The sequence below is a fragment of the Paroedura picta genome, chromosome 10, assembly GCF_049243985.1.
Source record: "Paroedura picta isolate Pp20150507F chromosome 10, Ppicta_v3.0, whole genome shotgun sequence".
Lineage (NCBI taxonomy): Eukaryota > Metazoa > Chordata > Lepidosauria > Squamata > Gekkonidae > Paroedura > Paroedura picta.
In genome coordinates, this window is record NC_135378.1 from 36,874,160 (window position 1) to 36,900,404 (window position 26,245).

At 43.1% G+C, this 26,245-nt stretch overlaps 1 protein-coding gene across 4 annotated transcripts in view; it reads left to right on the top strand.

The window, feature by feature from the left end:
* Nucleotides 1-24,651, top strand: part of ACSL1 (acyl-CoA synthetase long chain family member 1) — a 42,367-nt gene extending 17,716 nt beyond the window's left edge. For 3 of the 4 annotated variants that reach the window (XM_077302253.1, XM_077302252.1, XM_077302254.1), the window contains 17 exons: nucleotides 722-823; nucleotides 5,816-5,915; nucleotides 6,396-6,574; nucleotides 7,607-7,639; nucleotides 7,767-7,818; nucleotides 8,103-8,176; nucleotides 10,635-10,712; nucleotides 14,045-14,179; nucleotides 14,398-14,532; nucleotides 16,549-16,644; nucleotides 17,437-17,509; nucleotides 18,583-18,671; nucleotides 19,178-19,294; nucleotides 21,598-21,741; nucleotides 22,353-22,454; nucleotides 22,651-22,722; nucleotides 23,139-24,651. In XM_077302253.1, the coding sequence (XP_077158368.1) occupies nucleotides 722-823; nucleotides 5,816-5,915; nucleotides 6,396-6,574; nucleotides 7,607-7,639; nucleotides 7,767-7,818; nucleotides 8,103-8,176; nucleotides 10,635-10,712; nucleotides 14,045-14,179; nucleotides 14,398-14,532; nucleotides 16,549-16,644; nucleotides 17,437-17,509; nucleotides 18,583-18,671; nucleotides 19,178-19,294; nucleotides 21,598-21,741; nucleotides 22,353-22,454; nucleotides 22,651-22,722; nucleotides 23,139-23,279 (1,722 nt within the window). In that variant the 3' untranslated portion in view covers nucleotides 23,280-24,651. Of the gene's footprint in view, nucleotides 1-721; nucleotides 824-5,815; nucleotides 5,916-6,395; nucleotides 6,575-7,606; nucleotides 7,640-7,766; nucleotides 7,819-8,102; nucleotides 8,177-10,504; nucleotides 10,583-10,634; nucleotides 10,713-14,044; nucleotides 14,180-14,397; nucleotides 14,533-16,548; nucleotides 16,645-17,436; nucleotides 17,510-18,582; nucleotides 18,672-19,177; nucleotides 19,295-21,597; nucleotides 21,742-22,352; nucleotides 22,455-22,650; nucleotides 22,723-23,138 lie in introns of all 4 variants that reach the window. The other variant, XM_077302255.1, reaches the window with a different exon arrangement.
* Nucleotides 24,652-26,245: the final 1,594 nt, after the last annotated feature.

Sequence of the window (26,245 nt, forward strand, 5' to 3'; positions counted from 1 at the left end):
ACTTGATAACCTCTCATAATAAATGCAGTTTATTAGATGAGCAACATAACCGTGATCTCCTTTACCCATGTTTAGTTCAAGTGACTATTTATCTAAAAAACTCCATATATTCTCTGAATGTTAAAAGCAAGCAAATGATCAGGATGCTTGTGCAGCTGTCCGTAGTTCTCATGCCATTGAGGTGACGATAGAAAAGCTATACTGATTTTCTAGGTACCAGACTGGAAGAAATTAATTTCTGCTTTAACAAACTGAAGTTGTAAAAAATGCATTCATAACCCTGAAACGACTTATGTCGGCATAATTAAAATCTGGTTTCAATCCTGGACTCTTCACACAAGCTGTATATTTTGGCACTTATGTGTCAGCATCTGCGCTGATTCTCAGTAGTGTCCGTTCTGTTGAGCAAAACTCACACATCCGCCAGACGACGTTGCATAGAAGGCATGTCCTTAAGGGAACGTACCCCCACTGCCTCCACTGTTGTTTCAACTGTGGAAGTAGCAGGCATGATTCTCATGTAAACATTTGGCTTCTTTACAACAGGATTGATCCCATTCAGGCATAACAATGCAGCCTAGTTTAAGCACTGCCTTTGTCTTCTGATGTTTAAAGAACCTAGTGAAATGGGAGCCTGAAAACCAGAAATGCCTGCACAGAGATATACAAGAAAGATAGTGTGTTTTACATACCCATCATGGTGTTTTGCTTTTTTCCCCAGGCTGCGGACAGGGCAGAATGTGTTGGCTCAGCTCTACTCAGCAGAGGCTTCAAACCATCTCCTGATCAGTTCATAGGAATCTTTTCACAGAACCGACCTGAGGTAAGAAAGCAAAGTGCTTTATGGGAGAGGGGTGTGTGTGTTCTGTAAAGTTTTTCATTTAGTATAGCTTATCGGATGGGTTTTGGTTATAGCAGGTTTTTGCTTCCCTAGGTTGCTCTAGCTTTGGAATTCTCGATGTGTGTGTGTGTCTTTTGCCTTGAATTACTTAAAACTTCACCTGGGTTTATTGTGTGGTGCTAAGGCAGCAGACATACAGTCTGAAAGCTCTGCCCATGAGGCTGGGAGTTCAATCCCAGCAGCCAGCTCAAGGTTGACTCAGCCTTCCATCCTTCCAAGGTCGGTAAAATGAGTACCCAGCTTGCTGGGGGGTAAACAGTAATGACTGGGGAAGGCACTGGCAAACCACCCCGTATTGAGTCTGCCATGAAAACGCTAGAGGGCGTCACCCCAAGGGTCAGACGTGACCCAGTGCTTGCACAGGGGATACCTTTACCTTTACCAGCCTCGGTTGAGATTGTGAGTGTATTTCTGGTAATTCTTTGTGACTGGGATTGGCCAGAGGGTAGTGCGCTCTTCTGAAATGCTGATTCCTAGGGAATAAGAAACGTGTAAAACAGCTCTGTCAAATGTCTTGGCAACTGCCTGTGGAAATCCAGCTGCTTTGACTTGCTTTCTGTGCTGTTCGTTTTCTGCAAAATGAAAGTTGTATGCCAATTCTGAGCTCTGCTGGGGGTATCTACGGTTTATCAAAAGCCTTTTGTTTAGTTATCACGTCTTTACCTCCAAACGGTCTTAATCTTTGTTTAGATTGTGTACATGTAGGTAGGGTCTATTTGACACGTAATTTATGTGTAGTACTTTACCTGTGTAACCTACAGAGAGAACTCTTTCTCTTCAGTAAATGAAGACAAGATTCTTAAAAGGCCTTTAGTCTAACTAGTTAACACATAAAATCTAGCACTGAAACTGTTGAAGATGGGTGCAGGTAGCACCTATCTGTCTGGTGTAGCTGTCAGGAAGTCTCCTGACCCAACTTTCTTAGTAAGGCCAACGCTTCAACTAGAGAACTCTCAATGTGTATTTGGGGAGTTCTTCAGTAGTCCGCTACTCTTAAGAAAATTAACACATATTTGAAAGATGAACAGTTGTTTCTTGTAAAAGTATTTATGCTTGAGATCCAGCTTGGTGAAGTGGTTAAGAGCAGCAGCCTCTAATCTGGAGAACCAGGTTTGAAACACTCCTCCTCCACATGTAGCCAGCTGGGTGACCTTGGGCCAGTGACAGTTCTTTCAGAGCCTTATTAGCCTCACCTACCTAACAGGATGTCAGTTGTGGGGAGAGGAAGGGTAGCCAAATGTAAGCTGTTTTGAGACTCCTTTAGGTAGTAAAAAGTGAGGTAAAAAAAACCCAGCTCTTCTTCTTTTCTTGTTGTAGGTTAACAATGTCAGCAGAAAATCCCTGATTATGCACACATTCCCGCCACCAGCGCAGGCATGGCCTGGCCCAGGGCCATGGAAGGCCTGCGTTATCGGAATGTGGGAACTTCCGCAGTCCCGGGATATCGCGGGGGCTGGGGCAGGCCAGCGCCGTGCATAATTGCCAGCACCGGGCCTTTTGGCCCGCCCGGCCCCGACATACGGTGTCCCTGTAGGGACACTGCATGCCCCTGCGAGCTCCGTGGAGCCGGCAGTGCATCCCCCCTGCCCCTGTCATAGGGTGCCCCTCCCCACTTCCCCCCAGCTGCTGCCACTGAGGGCAGCATTCTGGGCTTCCTGGCCCCGCCACCACAACAACACGGTGGCTGCCCGGCGTAGCAGCCGCCATGCATAATAGGTCTAAGAGTGGATGTAATTGGGCTTAGACTAGACTAAACTTGCATGGGGTTGCACTGTAGGAGCTAATAAAGCTGAGGCTTGGGGCTATGATACAGAAAGTCTCTTCTAATTATATTTATTCAGGGAGAACTTTACTGGCATTTCACCTGCATATTGCTTCTTAGTTCAGCAGACTTCTACTCTTCAAAGAAGGTATTGATTGGCCTAGTAATACAGTGGCATATATTGGAAGAGAACTAAGAGGTCAGAAAGTCTCGCATAATTATCATAATGCAACCACTGTGCTTATAACCTAGCCATTAACCTTAATTCAGTCCTATTTCTCGCTCTGTCACTTGCTTACCCTTGACCTAGCCTTGGATTTGGGGAAGTTTAGTGTTCAAATGCCTGTGCTTAGTACTTATCCCACACAGTAGATAATTGCTATTAGGACATATGGTTTTCCTACATACAAACAGAAAATGGGTTCTAAGATGTGTTTGTTGTGAAAGTCTGCATGGATGGCCTTCCCACTGGACTGCAGTACAGGAGATAGTATTGGATACGCCTAAGGTGATAATGCAGTTTCTGGTGGCAGTAAGATGCCAAGATTCCCTCTGCCTACCAGTAGAAGTACCATGTCTTGCATTTAGTATCATGCACTTTGGATACTTGTATGTGGGGGGGGAATCAAAGCACTGTCGGAAGCTGCTCCTTCTGCCATGTCTAGTTCCCCCCATAGTTCTATCCATGATGACAACTGAGGGATTAGGCTTCAGGACCCAGGTATGGCAGCGTGCTTCCTCTCTTCTTTTCTCTTGTTGCAAAAATATCCTAATATGGAACAGCTTATTAAAATACCACCAGGACCTGGTTAGCTTGATTTCAGCAAATCTCGGAAGCTAAGCAGAGCCGACCCTGGTCAATATTTGGATGGAAGACTATCGGGGAAGTCCAGGGTGGCTGCTCAGAGGCAGGCAATGGCAAAGCACACCTGAACGAGCTTTGAAAACCCTCTAAGGGGTCACCATAAGTCAGCTGTGCCTTCTGACCATCACCATTTAAAATACTGAGCCTAAGTGATTCTCAACAGGAGGGTCCATTGGCCCAAAGAACAATTTTTTAAATGGAAATATTTAAAAGAGAAAATACTTCTTCCTTGTCGTAGTTCATACTGATCATGTTTTACATATATGCAGAATTCAGCATTGTGGCCTTGGTAAAAATTGACTCATTCCTAATAACAGGAGCCAATTAGGATGGATTGGATAGAAATCTGCCATTGACTATAAAATGGCCCCTGCAACAAGCTGAAATGTTGTATGAATTAGGCCCATAGCTTGTTTTGCACACGCCTTTTTAAAAAGCTCCAAGTTTACTTGTTGGTTGGGTAGCTTCACAGCAGCAACAGCAGATTGCAGCCTTCCCAGTTCTCTTGTTATCTTGGCAGTGGTGGGACATGTGACCTTTTTGTACTTTGGTGGGTGAAGATTCCGGTTGTGCTTTTGCAATAATCCCTGTGAAAGAGCAATCCAAGCATTGGCTGATTACTAGTGCTCTGTCCAAAGTGCTGCCTTTACATACTGTAGTTTAACCTGTGCCCAATGACCCTTTCTTGGTCCCCAGTCTCTTCCTACTGGGACTGACTCCGGTAAAGGACAGTGCTGCTGTCTATTCCCATTTGCCCTCTGCTATCTGATAGGGAATAAGCTGTTGCGGTCAGTATGGACCCTGACCTGGATGGCCCTGACTAACCCAATCTTGTCACATCTTGGAAGCTAAGCAGAGAGAGTTGGCTCTGGTTAATACTTGCGTGGGAGAAAATACAGGAAGTCCAGGGTCACTACCCAGAGGCAGCCAATGGCAAGCCACCTCTCAACGTCTCTTAGCTTGAAACCCCGACAGCATGGCCATAAGTTGGCTGCAACTTGGTACCACCCTCCGCCGCTACTAGTCAGGATGAAGCTGCGCTGCACTCTACTGGCAAGACTCAATTTCTATTAGCAAGATGTCATGCTTTGTTGTGTATCTTTTGCTCTTGTAAATGGCAGGTGTCCAAGACAGGGCAGTGGCCTTTGGATTGAGCGGTGGAGGTGCAAGCCATCAGGAGCACAACTTTTGACTGCACAGTAGAAACCACGTCTACTTTAGTTATTAGTTTAAACCTCAGATTCATGTTGCCTAGGTATCCGTGGTTTTGCTTCAGATCCTGGTGTACGTAGAAATTCTCCTCGAGTGACATGCTAGAGGTTGCATTTGGGGAAGGGGTTTGTGCAAGCCAGTTGTGCAAGTTGCCCATAGCAATTGTGTAACTGTTCACCAGCAAGCGATTTGCTTTGGTTTACAGACTAACAAGGGAATGCACATTTGCTACAACAGCTTGGTGTCATAGTTAAGAGTGGTGACTTCTAATCCGGTGAGCCGGGTTTGATTCCCCCTTCCTCCACGTGCAGCCAGCTGGGTGACCTTGGGCTCATCACAGACTTGATAGAGCTGTTCTGACCGAGCAGTAATATCAGGGCTCTCTCAGCCTCACCCACCCCACAGGGTGTCTGTTGTGGGGAGAGGAAAGGGAAAGGCCTCTTTGAGACTCCTTCTGGTAGAGAAAAGTTAGGTTCTAGTACATTTTCAGATATATCCATGCTTAAGTGATTAGATGCTAAATAAAAACTGGTGTACTGTCCCAAGAATTCATCTCAATGTGGAGGAAATAAATATAGTCTACCCCCACCCACACCCCCTGCACTAGGTCAATGCCACAAAGCCCCATCCGGGCTTCTGAATTTTAAAAGCTGTCTGCTAAAATATTATGTTAAGCAATCTTCAAGTCTCTGAAAGCAGCTCCGAATACTAATATTGAATACTGTGCCTGTCTGTAGTACTTCTATGCAGTCAATGCATAGCACGCATATTCATCCTACATTAATAGAATACATGTTTGAGAAACTTCATAGATGCATGTCTGAAAGTCGTGGCTGCAGAAAGTTAAGTCCATTTGTTGTGTGAAACACCAGGGATTTCCCACCCCCCTGCAGCTATTGGAGGTACACTTAGCTTCCCTAATGGAAACGTCTTTCATTAAAGATGTGCATCTATGCTTGAGACTGAAATTTTAACTTTTGAATTAATATGTGAATTTCAGAACATCTGTGTCAGACAAGTTGATTGTAGCTTTTATGCTTAGCAAATGGGCACTGTGTCAATGCTTCTCTTGCAGTGGGTTATCATTGAACAAGGATGCTACACTTACTCCATGGTGGCCGTCCCTCTCTACGACACACTGGGAGCTGAAGCGATCACTTATATTGTAAACAAAGGTATGTTCTCGATTGCTATGTTCTCGATTGATATGTATTATTCTCAGTATCTGTATTATCTGTATTAGTTTCTGTATTATTCTCAGTACTCTTTCTGCTGAAGAGCATTTAGTTCAAACTGAACATGGATAAGTACAGCCAACTTTGCAACTGCAAGAATATTTCCAGGACTCTCAGACTGCTCTTGCAACAGAATGTTGACTATAGGAAAAGAAACACAGGAATTCAGGTAGTCTCTGCCTGGGTTCAGACAAATTGGGAGAAGTGGCATGAATTTGTTTCTTTTAGCTATGCTAGAATCCTAAATATATCAGACTAGTTCCCTTCTATGAAACAAACTTGTTGAAGTAAAATGATGGGTTCCAAACTTGTCTTCCTAATCTTTGACACAGAAATAATTGGACCCGAATTACCAAGGGCTTCTGGTTGTTTAGGTTTGATCAGATTTGACTTTTTTTTCCTTCTTTCTTTCCAACTTAGCTGACATAGCGCTAGTTTTTTGCGATAAACCTGAGAAGGCAAAACTTCTGCTGGATAGCACTGAGAAGGGGGATATGTCAGTCCTCAAAACCATCGTGATTATGGATCTCTTTGACAGTGATCTTGCGGCTCGTGGAAAGAAGTGTGGAGTGGATATCATTAGCATGAAAGACTTTGAGGTAAGCAAAGCCATTTCTATGACAGCCTCCTCGGTTGTATAAATTGAACCAAGGCAAGAAAAAAGCAGAATCAAGTCTGTTACAAAATGCTGATCTTTGACCAGCAGAATGAAGGATAAAGGTTAGACTTTGTTGTGTAAAAGACTGAATCCCCTGACTAGTTATAAATTGCTGTTGGCATTTCACAATACCTTGAGGACTCTAAACATTTGTCAAGATTAAAGATTAGAAGTGTGAAAGAAAAAAACATTTTGAGGTAATTCAGAGGCATTGGACTGGACAAACATGGATATTTCTCAATATTCCCAAATCTCAATACCGGTAGGATATTTGGATTTGGTAATATTCCAGACCTCTGAGATTTTTTTTTTGGGGGGGGGGCATTAAAGTAAATGGCAAATTTATTCAGTGGTTGGGGGGGGGGGTTGAGATAGAGGTACCAAATTTTCAGCATGGCTACTGGTGTCTCTCCTCAGAAGAACTCCCAGGTTTCAAAAGTTGGAAAACCGAAAAGGGGAATAGTGCTACGAAAACACAAGAAGAAGCAAACCTAACCAAGAAGTAGTTAGGACCCAAAAGTTGTGCACAATTTTTTGTAAATATAATTTGATTGTTCAAAAAGATTGGACCAAGAGGTCCAATTCTGTGAACACCCAAAGAAAGTGCCCCCACCTTCCATTGTTTCCAATGGGGGGAAATATCAAGACAAATTCAGCAGAACGTCCCAGAGAATTAACAGTCCTTAGTCCTTGCCAAGTGAGGCGAAAGATCGTAATGTGTAGACTTGGTCTCCTGTGCCCTGTGCAGGCTTCATGAACTTGAAACTGTGATATGTGTGTGTATGTGGAGGGTGCTCTGACTATATAGAAAGTTGTATTTTTTAAGGCAGTGAAACTGAGTTTTCTTGAATAAAGAAAGTACTGTTTGTTAGTCAAAAGCACTGCCACTCTGGATACATTTAACAAGTACTAATCATTGCAAAACTTTGATTAAGTTTTTTCTCATTTTGTGTCTTCTTTTTTCCTTTTTAAGGCATTGGGGAAAGTCCACAGGCACAAACCCGTAGTAAGTACTGAACAGATTATCAAATTACAATGAAATCTCGCAGTGTATTAAAATGAACCATCTTGCGAAGTCTGCACGAAATGCTTCCTTTTAAAAGCAAAATACTAATCTGGTCTCTCGTTCTTAGCTCCCCAAACCAGAAGATCTGGCCATAATCTGTTTCACCAGTGGAACCACAGGTAGGCTTACCTTGGAATATGTCTGTTCCTCCACGACAGATTTCTTCATGAGAGTCTCTTCCAGAATCACATCACTTTCCCCAACCAGTCCTTACATTAAAAAAAAAAAATTACTCCTTTCTGGCCTCGAACAGAAATCATCAGTATAATCAGCTGCTCTTTCTTGACTGGCTCTGTAGCATCCATTTGCAACATACCATTATTACGTGTAATAAGAAATTCCCAGAGTCTATTTTCTAGCTCACTGTCTTTGCCTGAACTGTTGCCTCTCTTTTTCCCTCTAGGGAACCCCAAGGGAGCAATGATCACTCACCAAAACATAGTGAGCAACATGTCTGCATTTGTGAAGGCTACAGAGGTAACGTTTGCTGATAAAAGATTCACGATCTGAAACATAGCTTGGGAGAGGAGTACCATAGAAGTTTTGAAAATTGGCTTAACCAAACCCGGCTCTTTGAGCCAGTCGAATGGAGCGCCTGGTTCTAACCCTGAGAAGATTTCGAGGACAGTGCGCCAATCTTCTTTTTGTGTCCAGCTTCAGAAAGTCAGTAGCGGCTTTACTCAAGCATTACTCTGAAATGCAATGCTATAAGGATCGTTCTTTCTGAGGGTTTAAATGCTGGTAGAATTGTAATTAGGTCTTCCTTGCCCTGGAGGATTATTTTGGTCAGCAAGTGAACCAGAAGTGCAAGTGACAATCAGAAAATAACATGTTACTTGCCATTAAAATTGCGACCAAACTTCTTAGGAGTGGGTATCCCCTGTTCAAAGCCCTTAATGTCCAGTATTGCAAGGATTATTGAAAGAATGCAAGATGACCAGTTATTACCCTGTAGCATAAAGAAGAGCCACTGCTGGATCTGACCAATGATCCACTAGTCTGGTGTCCTGTTCTACTTAGGGTGTAAAGGCCAATACCTTCTCCTGACATGGCCTTTGAGCACTTGGTAGCCACTGTGTGTGAGGTGGCCCCAAAGTGTGGCTTTCCCAAGGTTCCATGGAGCTTGTGGATGAGATGAAATCTGAATCAGAAGCCATCTGATTTGCTGCTTATGCACTTCTCAAACTTCTCTGTCAGTTTCTCTTCTTGCAAACTATGACCTGGAGCCAACCAGCTTTTCCATTAGGGAAAAGGAATATGGGTCCCTTTTGGTCACTCAAAAAGGCAGTGGTTGAGGGATCATGGCACCTGAGTGGACAAAAGCCATGCCAGACAGGACTGCAGAAAGGAGAGGAATTGAGGGAGACTGATTGAAAAAGCTGGGTGGATCCAACCATGTTCTCTAACTGAACGAGTTTAATATTCTGACTGATGATCTGAGAATAGGGGAGAAAAATGTTAGTTTGATCAATATTCAAGATGTCCAGGAAATGCTGAATATTGTCACTTTAGAGTGTGTTCTGTACTTGAATGCCCCCTTTTATAATGGAGTTGAGATGGGTGCAAGATTGATGACATGGTGCTCATTGAAATAGCAGCCTGCCTTTTGGGGGGCATCTGAAAGGCTACTCAATCATTCCTTGCCTATAGGTATCTGTGCTGTTGTGTGCCTTGCTCTGTCCTTTGCTTATGGTCACAATTTAGTGTTGTCGATAAATCTCTTTAGAGGCTTAATATTATGAAGGATCTTACCATGAGCCACTGGGCTGGATAGTTTTATGTAAGCTTCAGCCCTCTGTAAAGTGAAATGCTAAATGTGACCATTATCCCTCCAAAAGCAGGACTAACTGGTTTAAATCCAGTATTGTTTAAACGTCAATTGCCCATGCTGGACAATTGTTCAGCTGTAAAGGCTATGCTGGAAGCTTTCAAACCAGTCTGCAATGGAGAGGATCAGCACTACCTCTTATTGTAAAAATAAAGGATTGGGGGGGGGGGTCTAGCCCAAGATCCTTCATTCTCAAGAATAAAGACTTTTGTGACAATTATATGAGCTTAAAATCTGTTCTAGATATTCTATTAAATTTACATTGAGAGTTGAAGACTCCCAGGATGCTATAACACAATCAAGCTATAGCATTGTAACCATAACTCTGGTATTCTGTATGCTACTACATTGGGGCAGTTGTATAGCTGAATCAATGCTGCTGCTCAAATCTGCTCCCTTGGCCTAGAGGGTTCAGATATTGACTTCTAATTGAATGGCAACATTCAATACAGCTTTATGGGTTGCTAGACATTTCTGTGGCCATAGCACTTCAATACTAGGTTAACTACATGACAGTAATGCAGGATATATAAATGAGCAGCTAGACTCACTGGCCAGACCAGCCTGACTAATTGTCCGATGATTCAATCTTGCTGGTAACTTTAAAACCAAGACAGACTTGGGCTTGTGTCCATGACAGTATTTGCATGCTGTCCAATGGCTTTGATCCTATATACTGCTTCTGCTTTTGTTTTTGATTTGGCCTAAATTTTTTGGTTGGTATGAAAATTATAATTGGCAAGAAAAAGAAAGAAAGCAATCTCAACACTCACAACCAAATGAACATAAAATAATGAGCTTCCAGATCACTTTGGCTTCATGGTCAAACGTGTGACTAAAATGATTCCTTCTAAAAAGTGATTGAGTATTAAGAGCTATGGCAGTCTGTGCTTGTCCTCTACAAATCATGGCAATCTTTTGTTTCAGTTCTTACCTAATTCTCTTCTTCCTTACTTTGCTGGTACTTTTCCTGACAGAAAGCGGTTTTTCCTTCTCCAGAAGATACCTTAATCTCCTTCTTGCCCCTGGCTCATATGTTTGAGAGAATTGTGGAGGTAGGCATCTGTGTCTTCCATCTCGTTATTAAGACACTTTGTCTCTTTGCAGAGTGGCTATGTAATGACTCCCAGCGACACACACATTTCCTTTTTGCCTCTTGCACATATGTTTGAAAGAATAGTTCAGGTAAGTCTGACTTGGGCAGGTAACAATATTGGTCCACCTACCTACCTGCAGCAAGCCAGCTGCCTCCTCATCTGTCATACAAAGGTGGTTGAAAGAAATGTTTGCCTCACTTTCTTAACTGATCTGATAGAAATTTCTGGAAAACCTTCTTCAGTAATGCTGACTGTTCAACTTTAAGAACACACATCTTTATCCTCTTACTGTGGAAAGTCACTAGGGTTCAAGAGACTTGCTCTTGTAAATTAAACATCCATTTCTGCAAAGCTGGGGGGAGCCAAGTTATTCTAAGAGGAGTCAGTTTGGTCTCTAGTAGGGAATGCATCTCAAGATGGGCTTCCTTATATTCTTCATGACTTGTAAACACGCATGGTTCCTCAGATTGATTCTTGCCCTTGTGGGTCCTGATGGCAAATTAGGCCGGGGCACTTTTTGGGCTGGCTTTGAGAAGAGCCAGGAAGGAAATGTTAAGCTAAGCGAGTAAATCCTGAGATGGAGTTTTTGATTTCAGTATATCCATCCAACTGCCTCATTCAGCTAATGTAGATTAGGGATGGGCAAGAACTAGCTCAAGAGCCAAAATTTGGCATGAATTTGGCCTGGTTTGTGACCCACCAAACTGTTGTTCCGGAAAGACACCTTCCCCAAACATTTCCCATCCCTTGTATCTGGTTCAGTTTGTGGATTCCGGCCATTTAAGTTTAACAGCTGAGCAGGGTAGTCCACTTGTCAGCTGTGAGGTCTAAACTGCCTGTGCCCCCCCCCCAGAACTTTCTGCCATTTAACTCTTCCTTGGCAATCCCCTCCCCCTTCTGCAAATTGGATCCGAACCAGAGGATGCATTTTGGGGGGTTGGGTTTGGTTTGGGGGTTCAGTTCAGGATCACCCAGAACCAGAATTTTCCAGTTCAGGTCCATCTCTACTGTGGATAGCCACAAGCTAAAATCTGTATTCCGTTCTGCACATTCATATGGATACTTTCCCCTGAAACTACTCAGGAGAAGACTGATGCTAACAAAATAAAATGTCATGCTAAACAGACAGAAAAATGGACCAACATTAGTACTAGAGAAGAGCATCTGGGAGGAAAGTGGTCACAACAAAATACCATTTCCTCTTAATGTGCCGTCTAAAAAACTGGGAAAGAAAATTTGCATATGCATTGCTGGTTGTAAAAGGATTACTCTGCCGTTGCACCTCCCCCTTTAAAACCACAAAAACAGCGAAGGAATGTTCTATTTTGTTGCTCTGATATCCCTGCTGTGCATTTGGCTTCAAATGTTAGTAATTGAGACATGTGCTGATCTCTCTTGCTATTCCCTTTCCTCATCTCAGTTCAGAGACAAAACATACCTGTTGCAGGTGGCCAACCTGTTTGTGTTCTGGCCCCCACAGTAAAGGTAATGAAGCCAGGTGTGGCTTCACAGGATTGCCCTCTGTCCCCTTGTTCTCTTGCCCTATATATCCAAGTGCTGTAGAATGTATAAGGCTCTCCTTTTAGCAAGTAAAATAAGGTGAAAAGAGGGCTGGGGAAGCTGCCAGTCCTGTTAACCGTACTACATGATTCTGGAGCTGGGCTTTGTGGCTATCCACAAGGAGTTAGCCAAACTAATAAGTGCATGGGACACTGGTAAGCTCATTATGTCACAATTAAAATAATTGTTAAGTGTTCTTGATGAGTGTTCCCTGGTTTAAACTCGCTAAGGAGGGATAGTAGGCCATGTGGCTGTTAGTCTTCCCCTGTTCTCTTCAACCAGCTGCTATCTTGCCTCCCCTCCCCTCTCCCCAGGTACTGTTGGCCCACAAGCCTGGGAAAGCTTTGATGCACAGGGAGTAAATCTTGGCATTAGATTTGGCTTGCAGGGAGGTGAGGAAATCTCCGCAGAGGAAGAATTTAAAAATTAGGGACTATGAAGCCTGAAGAGTTCTGTAAACTTGATAACTGAGCTTGTATATACAGTGGTGGGCAGGTGATATTGTGCCTTTTTAAATTTTATGTCCCTTATCTGAAGAAGTGTGCATGCCCACAAAAGCTCATCCCCAGAATTAAACTTTCAGTGTTGCTGGACTCAAACATGGTTTTATTTCTTCAGGCAAACAGAACTACCCACCTGAATCTTATTCCCTTTATTGAAGCATCTTTTGGAAACACTGCATTCTAACATCACCTTAATCAGCTTTATAAAAACACCCTCCTGAACAATTCTGTTTTATATATTTTGTGGAATGCCACAAGAGTGGCAGCCTTCTTGACCTCCTACAAGAAAGGGGCCGCTTCAGATAATGTGTTTGGGAAAGGGGTTGCTGATCCTGCAGACTGACACCTGCAGAAGGCCCTGCTCAGATAAGGGATCTTGTCATGGAGGCACATAGGAAGAGAGGCAGTCCTGTGGCCATGCAGTTCTAAGGCCATAAAGGGCTTTGCATGTGGATGGCCAGAGCCTTGTATGGAAACCTGTAACCAATGAACAACCACTTGAGTGACTGCAGAAGGGATGTAATACGCATGTTCTGCCTGCCTCCTGGTAATAAATGGGCTGCAGCATTCTACAGCGACTGGAGAAAACTATTGAAAAGTGTATGACACTTGTCTAATCTCGATGTTATGACAGCAGGGATCCTAGTGGCCAGATCAGCTGAATCAGTTAGAGGGCCATCTTCCAGGCTGAACAAAGTGGCCAGATCAGCCAGATCAGTAGAGGGCCATTTTCCAGGCTGAACAAAGCTGGAATAAAGCATTCTTTGCAACTGCATGAACTTTCTGTTCCAAAAGGTTTAGTATAATCCATGGGCTCTTATCCAAGTCAGCAAGGGTTGCCTGAATAGCGTGGCTTATGCCGTTCTCCCTTCCTAACATTTTTACCCGCAGTCTTGTGGGGTAGATCAGCCTTAAAAGCAAGTGTGCCTTCCACAAGCATCTGAAATGAGCTCTGTCTCAGAAAGGCTGGGGGGAAATTGTTAGTCTTTAAGATGCCATTTGACTGGTTTCCCAGTGAGATGCATGGTCTAGTCAAGAAGTTCTCTACAAGGCTCAGCCACGTGGTGGTGGAGGCACTTACTAGGGCTGGTAATGCTGGTGAGTAGAAGGAAGTAATGATGGAAGAGGAGTGTTTCTACTGGATCAAAGCCCAAGTGCCTTCTTTATAGAAGAAATGAGTCCAAACCAGCAGTCCTTTGGGATAGACTAAGTATTGGGAAGTGCATATGCTCTTGCCAACTAGGGGAACTTGTTGTTTGATGGGTGATTCTACTTAACTCACATAAACAAAACTTTTTTCAAGGGGGGCGGAAATCACACTTACTTGCCCTTAATCATCTGCCATCTTGTTCTACAGTGTGTGATTCTCTGCCACGGAGCTCGGATAGGATTTTTCCAGGGAGACATCAGGCTACTTATGGATGATCTAAAAACTTTGCAGCCTACAGTGTTCCCTGTTGTGCCAAGGCTGCTGAACAGAATGTTTGACAAAGTAAGTCCACAGAAGACTGAAGGACATTGTTGCTTTCTTCTGTACCTTCACGCAAGTTCAGAGAACATGTCCAATGATGAACATTCGTGGGACACAGTTAGCGATATGATCATTGTAACTTGCTACATTGTAGATGATTTCTTGATAAGCTAGGAAAAGATCTAATTTCTGTTTCTGCTGCATATAATAATAATGGAATCCTTGTTGTCTTTCCTCAGATTTTTGGACAAGCAAATACTTCATTTAAGCGGTGGATACTGGATTTTGCTTCCAAGAGGAAAGAGGCAGAGCTTAGAAGTGGCATTATTAGAAATAATAGTCTGTGGGATAAAGTGATCTTCCGCAAAATACAGGTAACAACGGCGATGCATTTTCAAATGTACCAGAGCAGGGGAGTCAACAGCCCCCTCCGTTCTCTGTGGGAAGTGTTATGGCCTCAGAAAGAAAGAGAAGCAGCAGAATCCCAAGTCTTCAAAAAATATTTCTCAATTTGTAGTTCAGCTTCTCTCACTTCTGAACGTTTTTGCTGTAAATAGCAGGAAGGGGATCATATTTATAGACGTACCCATTCACATTTTAAAAAATCATGCCTCATTGCATATGGAAGAACTAGTAGGGAGAAAGCTAGCTTTCCAGAAGGAGGAAATACTTGACTTGGGACATTCAAACATGCAAATTCCATATCTGTCTAAAAAATAGTATTTTAGCTTTATGGTTTTAGGAAGTCAACCTGTATTGGGTTCATATTTTGACTATCAGAGCATGCATGTGAAGCTGTTGTAATGCTGTCAATGTCAGGGAAGAGAAACCATGTATGCATCCTGAATTCCTTGGAGGAAAGGTCAGACAAAAATGTCCTTTGATTCCTGGGGATTATGGCAAGAATCCTCGTGTACAAATATGAAACATCACGAGGAAATGGAACTCAGAGTTCAGGTGCAAAGGTGCTACATAACAGCAGCATTAAAACTCCCATGGTTCGAAGAGAATGTTTTGTCCTGAAGGATTTCAAAATGTACCTTTTTTAAATAAGTGGGTTATTTCTCTGCCATAGGAGTTAAGCTTATCAGTTGAAACTTGCTTACTAGGTTTTTGATGCTTTTCGAGGCTTCAAGTTATGCTCACCATAATTTGAAGCACTGGAATCCACTATATTTTTAAGGGATGATTTTAATAAGAAAACAAGATAAACTGTAACTGTCTGAGTACAGTGAAGGACCAGTTATAATATGAAGTTGGTTTGTATATTAGCAACATTAGAACACTGCAATCCCATAGGGAATTTCTTAGATTCTTGCATGAGAAGACGACGAACTGGGCTTTTTGTACCCTGCTTTTTACTACCTGAAGGAGTCTCAAAGTAGTTTCACCTACTCTTCCTCTCCCCACAACAGACATCCTGTGAGGTAGGTGGGGCTAAGAGCTCTGAGAGAATTATGAGTCACTCAAGGTCACTCAGCTGGCTGCCTGTGTAGGAGTGGAATCAAAGCTGGTTCTCCAGATTAGAGGCTGCCTGCTCTTAACCACAGCATTACACTGGCTCCCAAGAAAGCAACATCCCCTTTTCAATGATTGGCTTCAAATTTTTTCAAGCTGATTTTGTCCTGCTGTTTCTATAAGGAGCTCAGAGCAACATGGTCCATTTTATCTTTGTAACAACCCTGTTGGGCTGAAAAGAGGTGACTGGCTCCAGGTCATCCAGTGAGCTTCCTGGCAGAGTATGTCTGCCTAGACTGCCCATTCTAAGCACCAAGATTCCGCTATGGCTTTCCTTCCTCTTCCTGACACGGGATTCCAAAGGCGGCCTGCTTACACATCAGTTTTCTAAACTGCATGTTTCTGCAGAGCACAGTTCCGAGCACAGAACTTTTATTACATCCTGGGGCAATTCTAGATGATGCAATTGGCATGGTATCCAGCAGTACATTTATTTATTTATTTGTCTGTCTGTCTATTCCATTTTTCTACTGCCACCCCCAGCGCAGCCGGCTCATGGTGGTTTACACTCAATAAAAACCAAATATAATACATCATAAAAACATCATAACATTATACTAATAATCCCAAAAGCTACAAAATCGAAGAGAAAATTATGGCAATAACCATATAACTCCTTCCCCAGCGTCTCAATGCTCTTGCACCTGTAGGGCACACAGCCTGTAACCCTGATGATGTTATCCAGGGGAGGTAGATCACTCATAGCATCCCTTACAAAGAGCTCTGTGGCCAGTGTATGATTGGGGAGTGGGAAGATCCATTTCACTCATCTTGAGTCCTATTTGGAAATGTATTCAAGCACTTCTCTTTGGGTCATTCCTTGACACTGTTGTTAGAATGAAGCTAATGTTGTGGGTGTTTCTTTCTTTTAGGCAAACCTCGGAGGAAAAGTAAGGCTAATGATTACAGGGGCAGCTCCTGTCTCTGCAAATGTACTGACTTTCCTAAGAGCTGCTCTTGGTTGTCAGGTGAGTCTGCACTGAGACTATATTATATATGTTTAACTTTTATTTCATTCTTGACTTATAACTATAGGGTATGCAGAAGTCCATTCTACAAAGCAGTCCCTATGTAATAGGACAGTACCATACCATTTCAAAAATGTTTTTTAAAAAAATCTTTTTCTTTTGTTAGTAATGTGACAATTCTAGTGGAAATGATCCCACGACATTTACATGTGGTAGACAGCTGTGCAAACCCATTACTAGCATGCTCTGTGCAATACCACGGTGCTGGTTGTGGACTGGATGCCATATTAGATTATGCTGCAGGAATATAAAATTCAGCAGACGCTCCTAATTGGGGGAAGGGGACAGCAGCTGGCTTATCTACGGAAGCTATTAATCTGCTTCTGACCATTTACAAGATTATAAGGCATGTAATGGATGTGGAAAGCTTTATGCACAGAGAATTTGCAGGGTAAAATTAATAACTATCAAAGGAAGTTCTTCTTAATCCGCATGTTATGTGCACACAGGCAAACTAGTATCCCATTTTTCTTCTGCCATAGAGCTGAAAGCTCTGTGGGTGCTTAGGGTTCCCAGACGGGAACCGGTTTCGGATCAGTGAAGTTGCAGGCATGTGGTCAGACCCTACTCTGGGCCCAATCCTTCTGAGAACAGGAGTTCTGTACATGGTGATCCTGCAGGGATGGGTCTCTATAGTCCCATTTCTGTGCTGTAGAAACAGCAGCACGATATTCCACCAGGATCTTTACATTTCTGGAACGACTCCAGTAACTTGTGTCTCCTGCTTAACAGTTCTATGAAGGCTATGGACAGACAGAATGCACTGCTGGGTGTTCGCTTACAGTGCCCGGGGACTGGACTGCTGGTAAGAATCCTGTTACTAACCGCAAGTGGATATGAGGTGGCTATAAGCTATGATAGTTCTAGGCTGGACACAGACGTTGCCTGACTCGCTAAGTCAGAAGGAGATTCAGGTGGGTAGCCGGGTTGACCCGAAGCAGCAGAGCAACCTTTAAAACCAACAAACTTTATTTCTGGGTATAAGCTTTCATGCGCATACACATGAAAGCTTATACACAGAATTGAACTTTATTGGTCTCAAAGCTGCCACCGGGCTCAAACTTCATTCTAAGCAGGAAGTAGCTCACATATAGCTTGTGAGGATTGTTATATCTTATAACTTGCCATTGTGGTAACTCTGCGCCAAATGAGTTCACATGAGATTGCAAGCTTCCATTTTACACATATGAATACCAGTTGTTTTGCAAATCAGTTCTTGAAGAGGTGGTTGGAAGGGGCTGGAGGAGAACTTTCCAGGCTACTAGAGCTTCCTTGCCTGGAGTCTGCAATCCTGAAGTTTTGCTTCACTTTTTTTGGCAAACACATATTTTTCCACCTAAATTCAAACCAAATTTGTAGCAAAATCCTCATCTGATTGCCTGGAATTCTCTAGAAAGGCCTGAAGACATCAGAATAGCAAAACCAACTGGGAGGATCAACAAAGTGCATCAAAAGCTTGGTGGATTTCAAGTTAGTAAGGAGACTGGTGGTGTTTGGCCGTGTTTCTCCAGTGAGGGTAGTGGATTAATGCTTTTTCCATGGAGGAACACAAAGCAACTAAACAGGGTTTATGTTATGAACTGACTTTAGACTTGAGATCGAACTTCAGCTGTGTAGCTTGAAAAACACATGCAAGAGGGGGCTGAAGAGAACACTTGGCAGATGGCGATAATTTGAATGATCGGCTCTTTCATCCGAAGCCTTGATGAAACCTCTTTGGGTTTCAGACATGTGGCCTTGAGAAGAATGAATGCTATGTGAGAAAAGAAATAATGCTGCCTGAAGGATGGCATTTTTTGCCTGTGTAGCCGTAAAAGGATAAGATTATGAACTTGGGATCGTCGGGAACTGCTTAAAAGGCCTTTCCTTCCTCAACAGGTCATGTTGGTGCCCCAATGCCCTGCAATATCATAAAGCTTGTTGATGTGGAGGAAATGAGCTATTTTGCTGCCAGAGGAGAAGGTGAGGTAAGTGGCACTCGATTCCAAGAAGTTCCCAGCTTCCAGTTCTAGTGATATGAAAACAGTAGCCTGCTGTTTGTACCCTATTTGAAAGCAAGTCTGAAGAAATTCTCCTCTCCTATAATGGGCCGGGATCATGAGTCTTGGCATGATACAGTTTGTCAAGTAAGTGGGAAACGTACGGTGGTAGAGCATCTGCTTTGTATGTAGAAAATCCCAGGTTAAATTCCAGCGAAAAGATTCAAGTAGGAGGAGGATGTGAGAGTCTGAGACCTCTGCTTGGGGACTCTGGAGAACTGCTGGCCACCAGAACAGGCAGTACTAATCCTGAGGGATGAGTGGTCTGACTTGCCACTGTGTTTAGTTTCATAGTAACATTTTTATTGATATAACGAGAGAGAATCCCTTTTCCTCCAGTGTGCTGAACAAAGTCAACCTGTTGGTCTCTGACACTCCCTCTAATACTGGAAGCTATTTTATGTCTCTCACTGTAATTTGTTCTGCTACTTCAGGTTTGTGTGAAAGGGCCAAACGTGTTCCAAGGCTATCTGAAGGATCCAGAAAAGACTGCAGAAGTTCTTGACAAAGACGGATGGGTGCACACTGGAGATATTGGGAAGTGGTTACCTGTAAGTGAATGTCTGTAGGGGGGACTGTGCTTGATGAAGGCTTTTCCTCCCACAGAACAAATACTTTTTCCCTCTAGTCCTTCAGGCATTGCTATGGAGTCAGTGGCCCTGTTGCCCCTTTGGCATGCGCAGTGCTCTTATAGAGTGAAAGAGGAACAAAGATCGAGTCCAGTGGTACCTTTAAGATCTTGAATAAAACGTTTTGATCTCAAAGGTGAACTTGAACTTTTTTCTGCTGTTTCAGAGTAACATAACTACCCACCAGAGTAGCCGAAGCCTCCCCCCGAGTCACCTGTGTGTGCGGCGGGATGGTGCCGGAGTGCGGTGGGGTGGTGCGCGCCTTCCGATTGGCCCCTTGGCCCCAGACTGACAAGCAGATTGGCCCCTCCGCTTGTCAGTCCGGGGCCAAGGGGCCAATCCGGGAGTTTTGATCCCGGACTCGGCCCACCCCAACCCTCCTTACTGTTTTATTAAGAGGGACAGATTCCATCACGGATTCTAAAAAACAAAACTTGCTGGCATTACCATAATGGGGATAATATTTTTTACCTTCTGAAATTATGTCACAGACATCTGTTCAAAGAATGAAAGCACAAATAGCTAAAGGAAAGAGAGAAAGCAATAGCGGTAGGTGTTATGGCCTACTTCTAAAATCACTGGAGGGCTGGAATATAAACTGTCCTTGGCAGATTCCTCCCCCTTGGGTCAACTTGTGATAAAGGCCATTATGCAGGGGTTTACAAAGGGATTTCTTTCTCTCCCCGCCCTCACCACAGAATCAGAACAAGATTATCCAAAAGTTATGCTCTACAGGAATAACTTTGGTTATGTTTTCTGGGGTAACTGTACTGAAGAGGAAAGGAAGCTAGACACAAAGTGTTCAATTGTGCGTGCAAAGAGCTCAGAGAGTCACCTTTCCCTATCAACCTCCCATAAATTGCAACCTCCTGCAAAGTAAATACTGGGGGAATTAGGGAATTCCTGCCCCTCTCAAGTTCCTGCCCACCTTTTCCCCATGCCACTGATACATGTAACCTACCAGAATCAACAGGCAGACAAAGAAAAGATGGGTGTATGTGGGGGGGGGACATGGGGGAGTTAATTAGATATTAGTGAGCTGATGCCTTGTTTTTACATTTTAACTTTAATTTTAAAATATGTATTTTAACCGTATTGTAAACTTCCTTGAGAGCCTCTTGTGGCCTCTTGTGGCGCAAAGTGGTAAGGCAGCCATCTGACAGCTTTGCCCATGAGGCTGGGAGTTCAATCCCAGCAGCCAGCTCAAGGTTGACTCAGCCTTCCATCCTTCCGAGGTCGGTAAAATGAGTACCCAGCTTGCTGGGGGGTAAACGGTAATGACTGGGGAAGGCACTGGCAAACCACCCCGTATTGAGTTTGCCAAGAAAACGCTAGAGGGCGTCACCCCAAGGGTCAGACATGACTCGGTGCTTGCACAGGGGATACCTTTACCTTTAAACTTCCTTGAGCCAACCATGGGTGGTATAAAATCCAAATAATAACAACAAGAACGACAATAGGAGACCACAAACAGTGCAAAGATCTGCTGGAAGGAGAAGAAATCAGATAAATTCCCCTCTCCTCCTAGCATCATCATCATTATTAATAATGATATTTATTGGCCACGCCTCCCTGACAGGCTCAGGGCAGCTCACATCAATAAAAACACATATACTAAGTAAATATAAAGTATTTACAAGCAGTAATTTAACATTTTAAATCTAAACTCTTGAATATTCCGACTCTATCCCCATGGGTCAGAATAATTCTCTCATTGATCTTATATCCAGATTTTGGATGGCTGCAGAGGTGGGGGGGGGGCATTTTTGATGCCACGTTGTGCTTGTGTTGACCTCAGCCATATGCCTGGTGGAAGAGTGGTGTCTTGCAGGCCCTTCAGAACTTTGCCAGCTCCGATAGGGCCCGGGTCTCAGCTGACAACTCATTTTCACAAGCTGCAACCAGGGTTGGAAAGGCCCCGGCTCTGGTCTAGACCAATTACACTTCTTTGGGGCTGGGGGCTACCAGTAGGTTGGCGTTAGCAGAGCGCAACACTCTTCGTGAGACATACTCAGAGAGACCTCCTTGCACTCATGACACCCAGGATCCTGCCCAAGGACTAGGACAGAAGAGTTGTGTTTAAAGGGGATGGTGTTGGAATTGGGCTGCATTTCAGAAATTGCACCTTGACCTTCTGCTTAGTAACTCTGACCTGGGGTTGGAAAAATGGAGAGAGATTTGTCTCTTGCAACTAGAAATGGACTGACTTCTTTCTTCTTTCACAGAATGGTACCCTGAAGATAATTGACAGGAAAAAACATATATTCAAACTTGCTCAGGGAGAGTATATTGCACCAGAAAAAATAGAGAATGTCTATGCCAGGAGTGAACCTGTTGCTCAGATCTTTGTTCACGGGGAAAGCTTGCAGGTGGGTGTCCAACTGAATTATCTAGTGTGAAAGTTTAACCTTCAAAGCAGAGGAGTGCATGTGGGCTTAAAGGCTTTGATAGGTTTTTGTCACTAGCCTTGATTATGATGGCTCTACATGCTTACTTTTGAATGTTTGGCTAGCAAATGTGTGTGGTCTGCGTTAATGCTGAAGTGTACACTAGGCCAAAGTTAGCTGATGCGAAATTAAAAGTAGTATTTTAAAGGCTGGAAAGCTTTCTGTAAGTGTTTCATCTTAAAACTTTTCAAGATCATGTGGTTACTTCTAGTACTAGTTGCTACTTAACATTTCTCTCACTGTCTTTTAACTGAGCACATGAATTGTGGGGAAGGATTAAGCGTAAGCAGTTTGGTGGTGGGAAGTGGTATCAAGTCACAGCTGACTTATGACGACCCTGTAGGATTTCCGAGGTGACAAGACTAGAGGGGGTTTGCCATTGCCTGCCTCTCTGTTACAACTGTGGACTTCTTCATGGTCTCCCATCCAAGTGCTGAGGCTGGCCTTTCTTAGCTTCCAAGATCTGACAAGATCAGGTTAGCTTGGGTCAAGGGGAAGCAGCTTAAATGCACTTTTTCTCTGCTTGTTTTTAGGCTTTTCTAATAGCAATTGTGGTGCCGGATCCAGAAGTTTTATCTAGCTGGGCCAAGAAAAGAGGAATTGGAGGCTCCTACGAAGAACTATGCAAAAACAAAGTAGGTGATTTGTGAAGATAGGTTTTTTGATACTTACTTTTACAAATTAAATTAAATGTGTTTCTACAAATAGTATTAGATTTGGTTTTTCTCCTGATTAGACAATATTTTCCTGCTGTGAACTCCTGGGTGGGTGGCTGCTGGGAGAGTTCAGGAAGCCTCTCTCCTGTCTCGTACTCATTCTTGTTTTCCATAGGATATCAAAAAATACATTCTAGAAGACATGTTGAAAGTTGGAAAAGAGTATGGCTTGAAGTCATTTGAGCAGGTGAGAATCACTACAGATGTCTGTTGGATTAAATGATTATTAATCTATTGATTGCATACTTTTTGACTCAGTGACAAAACCCATTCTAAAAGTCCTTCAGCTGGTTTTAGATGTGGGATTGAGCTGAATGGAATGCAGATCCTTACAGCAGTGCTGTGACAAAAATAAGAATGGACAAGATAAACATTGCCTTTTCTTGTCAAAATGAATGGTTGCTTTTGCTGAATGGTAAATTAATTGCACTAAGTAGCTTGAGGCGAAGTTTTAGTAAGATGCTTAACTGCTTTGACTACTTGTCCAGGATCTTCCAAAGCACTTTCCCTTGTAGAATTCCTCAGCATGTGGAAGAAGCTTGCAAAATCTGTCTACTCTTTGACTGACTCATAAATGTTTGGTTTTCTATCCCCTACCCACAGGTTAAAGGCATTTCTCTTCACACTGACATGTTCTCTATCGAGAATGGCCTATTAACGCCAACATTAAAGGCAAAGAGACCTGAGCTGCGAAAATACTTCAAATCCCAGCTAGAAGAACTCTATGCGAATATCCAGATGTAAACTGAAGCAAAACTGTTGGGAGTGAACAACATTTGCTGTTTTACCTTCATATCTGTAAATTGACTGCAGCAAACATAGCAAAGGAAACTGTGCAATCATTAACTTTTTACGCAAAAGGGTACTCGACATAGGAATCCTGGAGAAAAATGGAACGCTGCCTTACGGTCCACTGGTGTTGCAGACCATTTTTTATATGGTGACATACAACTTCCTCAATGAGCCTTAAACTGTAAATGCTATCTGTATGTGATTTGTAAGTTATTTAAGACTTTCTCAGCCAAAAATAAGTGACTTGCCAAGGCATGTTAAAGGGACGTGTGTTGCTAGCACATGTATTGTCTTTAGTATATTGTACATCTGGTGAATTTCCTAAAGGTTTGACATTTGAAGGCTTTTCAGGGCAACACAAGAAGGGAGCGCTGAGAACATGAGGCGGCTTTGCTTATGTTTGCTCTAGAACATGGGCAGAATACTTGGCTCACTGCTGACTAGCTGGAAGCTTTATTCCGTTCCTGGGTGTTGAATGCATCCTGACACATGATGATCAGATAGTGTAGAAACCTAGCTTGTGCACCTTTTGATCTTCTGCTCTGAAAGTCTAGATGACAACTACCAGTGCAACACGAGGGAATTTCTTCAGCACTGCCAAAGGTGGGTTATGGCAAACAGCATGCTGTAGAATGAGACCGAGGTTGAGGAGGTGGCAGTGATCCAGGGCTAGTGGTCTCTCTCTGTCTTTGCCAGCCTCTAGGTTGCTTCCACAGAGCAGGCTAAACCGTGATCATTGTAACATGCTGGTCTTTGTACAAACTTAGCTTCTGTCTTGCATCCACTGAACGTAAAAGAGGATGGAGGGGGTAAAAGTAACTGAGGATCTTCATTGAAATGAATGTAATCAAAGTGAATCTTGGATCAACGAGGTGTTTTAAAAAAAGGACAAGAAAAGCCAACAGGAGAGAATGGGATGTGGGTTAATATGGGACACTACTGGGGGAGGGGGAGGAGACTTCACCACCAAGGGTCTACGACAGTTTGGAGGGGGATGGGATTGAGATGCCTTGTAATAACCCAAGCTTAGATTTGTTTTACTTCCATACAGCAGTCATTAATTTCTGTTAAATGTATGTAAACAAGCACAACAAAAAGTTTGCACTAAAAATTGTGTGATTGTAATGCACTACCCCGCGGCATAATTTCATACCTGTATACCCAAATTGTACACCAGTATCCAAGCCAATACTCCTAGAGTATTCAGTCATTTGTTACATTGGAGTTGAAATGTTTGCTTAGTGTTGGCTATTTCTATATTTTATAAAAACCAAAATTTCCAAAAACCAATGAAGAAAACCAAAATAAATATTTCTGCATTTAATTGAAGTAAATCTTTTGTTGTTGCTGCTGCTTTAAAATAATCCTAAGGACTGAGGCTTCTCAGTTGGGAACCTGTTTGTCCCGGGCAACTAGTATGTTCAAGGGAAGTGGAGCAGTGTTGGCTGTAAAGGTGCAAGTCTGTCGCTGAGTCCTTTTCACATCAGTTGCAGAAAATACTAGCAATTCCCTAGCAGTCTCCAACTTGGCTGATCCAAAACATTTAAACCCTGGAAAGGAAGTAGCCCCCTTTCTGGGTCATTTCATTGCTGACCCAAGAATCATGGTGCTCAAACAAAGAAGCTCCAAAGAGAGATTTCAACATGATATTAATGAATTTGAGTTAATCCAATGATGCTGATTACAATGCTTATTGTACCTCTGCATGCAGTTCCTCCTTCGCAATGTCCCTCCCACCTCCTGACTTGGATATAAGGACTCAGCTTTCCATTCCGGCTCATACCTGATGAAGGGAAATTTGACTCTCAAAAGCTCATTCCCCCCTCCCCTGAAATCTTGTTGGCCTCTTAAGGTGCTACTGGACTACTATCTAGCTGCCCCTTTCTGAACTATATCACTCAGAGTTTTCTATACTTCATTGCTTGCAGAACTACACCATTTCTCAAATATGTCAGAACTTCTGAGAAACTAGTAAGGGCATGAACAAGCAGGTGCCTAGAATGCCTTAAATACAAGCGAATAACCTACTGCGAAAGATTCCAGGAAGCAATTATGTTGGGTTGCTGCTAGATTCTGCTACGGGCAGAACATACTTGTTGCTATGAAACATAACTATTCTTGCTTTCCTAGACTCCTGCCCCCAATCTTATGACATGCTTCGCTAATGAGTTTCAGTACTGTACAAATACAGTTGCCAGTGAAGTCATTTTCTAGATCTCTGTACTATCAGTTTCTGAGTGCAGTTTGTGTTCATTTGGATCACAATATACAAGTAACATTGCCGATTTTTCTGTTCCTGACCTTATATCTAAATTTGTGCTGCTAGGCAGTATATTGCAGGGAACATTCAAGAATTCTCTGTGTCTACTACCCTAACAGTATTTTGGACACTCTTATGCTAGGAGGAGGCTACCTCTATTGTAGCACTGGATATTACATTATGGGACAACGCTTAGATTGGATTTTGCGCAGCGCTCCCTGGAGGGTCTGGATAGGTGCCTTCAACTTAGGACTGAAGGCTCTCTTTTTAGTGCCCAAAACTGGGAAGGGGTCGGGTGGGGGCAGTATCTTTTGCATTTATTGAAGGAATATTCCTTTAGAAAAGTATGAGAAAAATGTGTGGATAATTAATTTCTCGACTTCTCTCGTGTTGTGTTTAGGAATAGGGGGGATTCTGAAATTGCATGGTTTGTCAGGAAAAGGGTTATAGGGTTTGACCATGCCAGCATAATGGCTAATGCAAGGTGTGTGCACCCTACTTCTCAGTGGGGATTCCCCCCCCCCCAATCCTCCCTACAGCTCCTGGTCACAGGTGCGCTTTTATATCAGGCAGACCAAATGCCCTGCAAAACTCAGGGGTTGTCTCACTCGATCTCCATACTCTGACCACAACTGCTGCTGTGTGTCTGCACTAATAG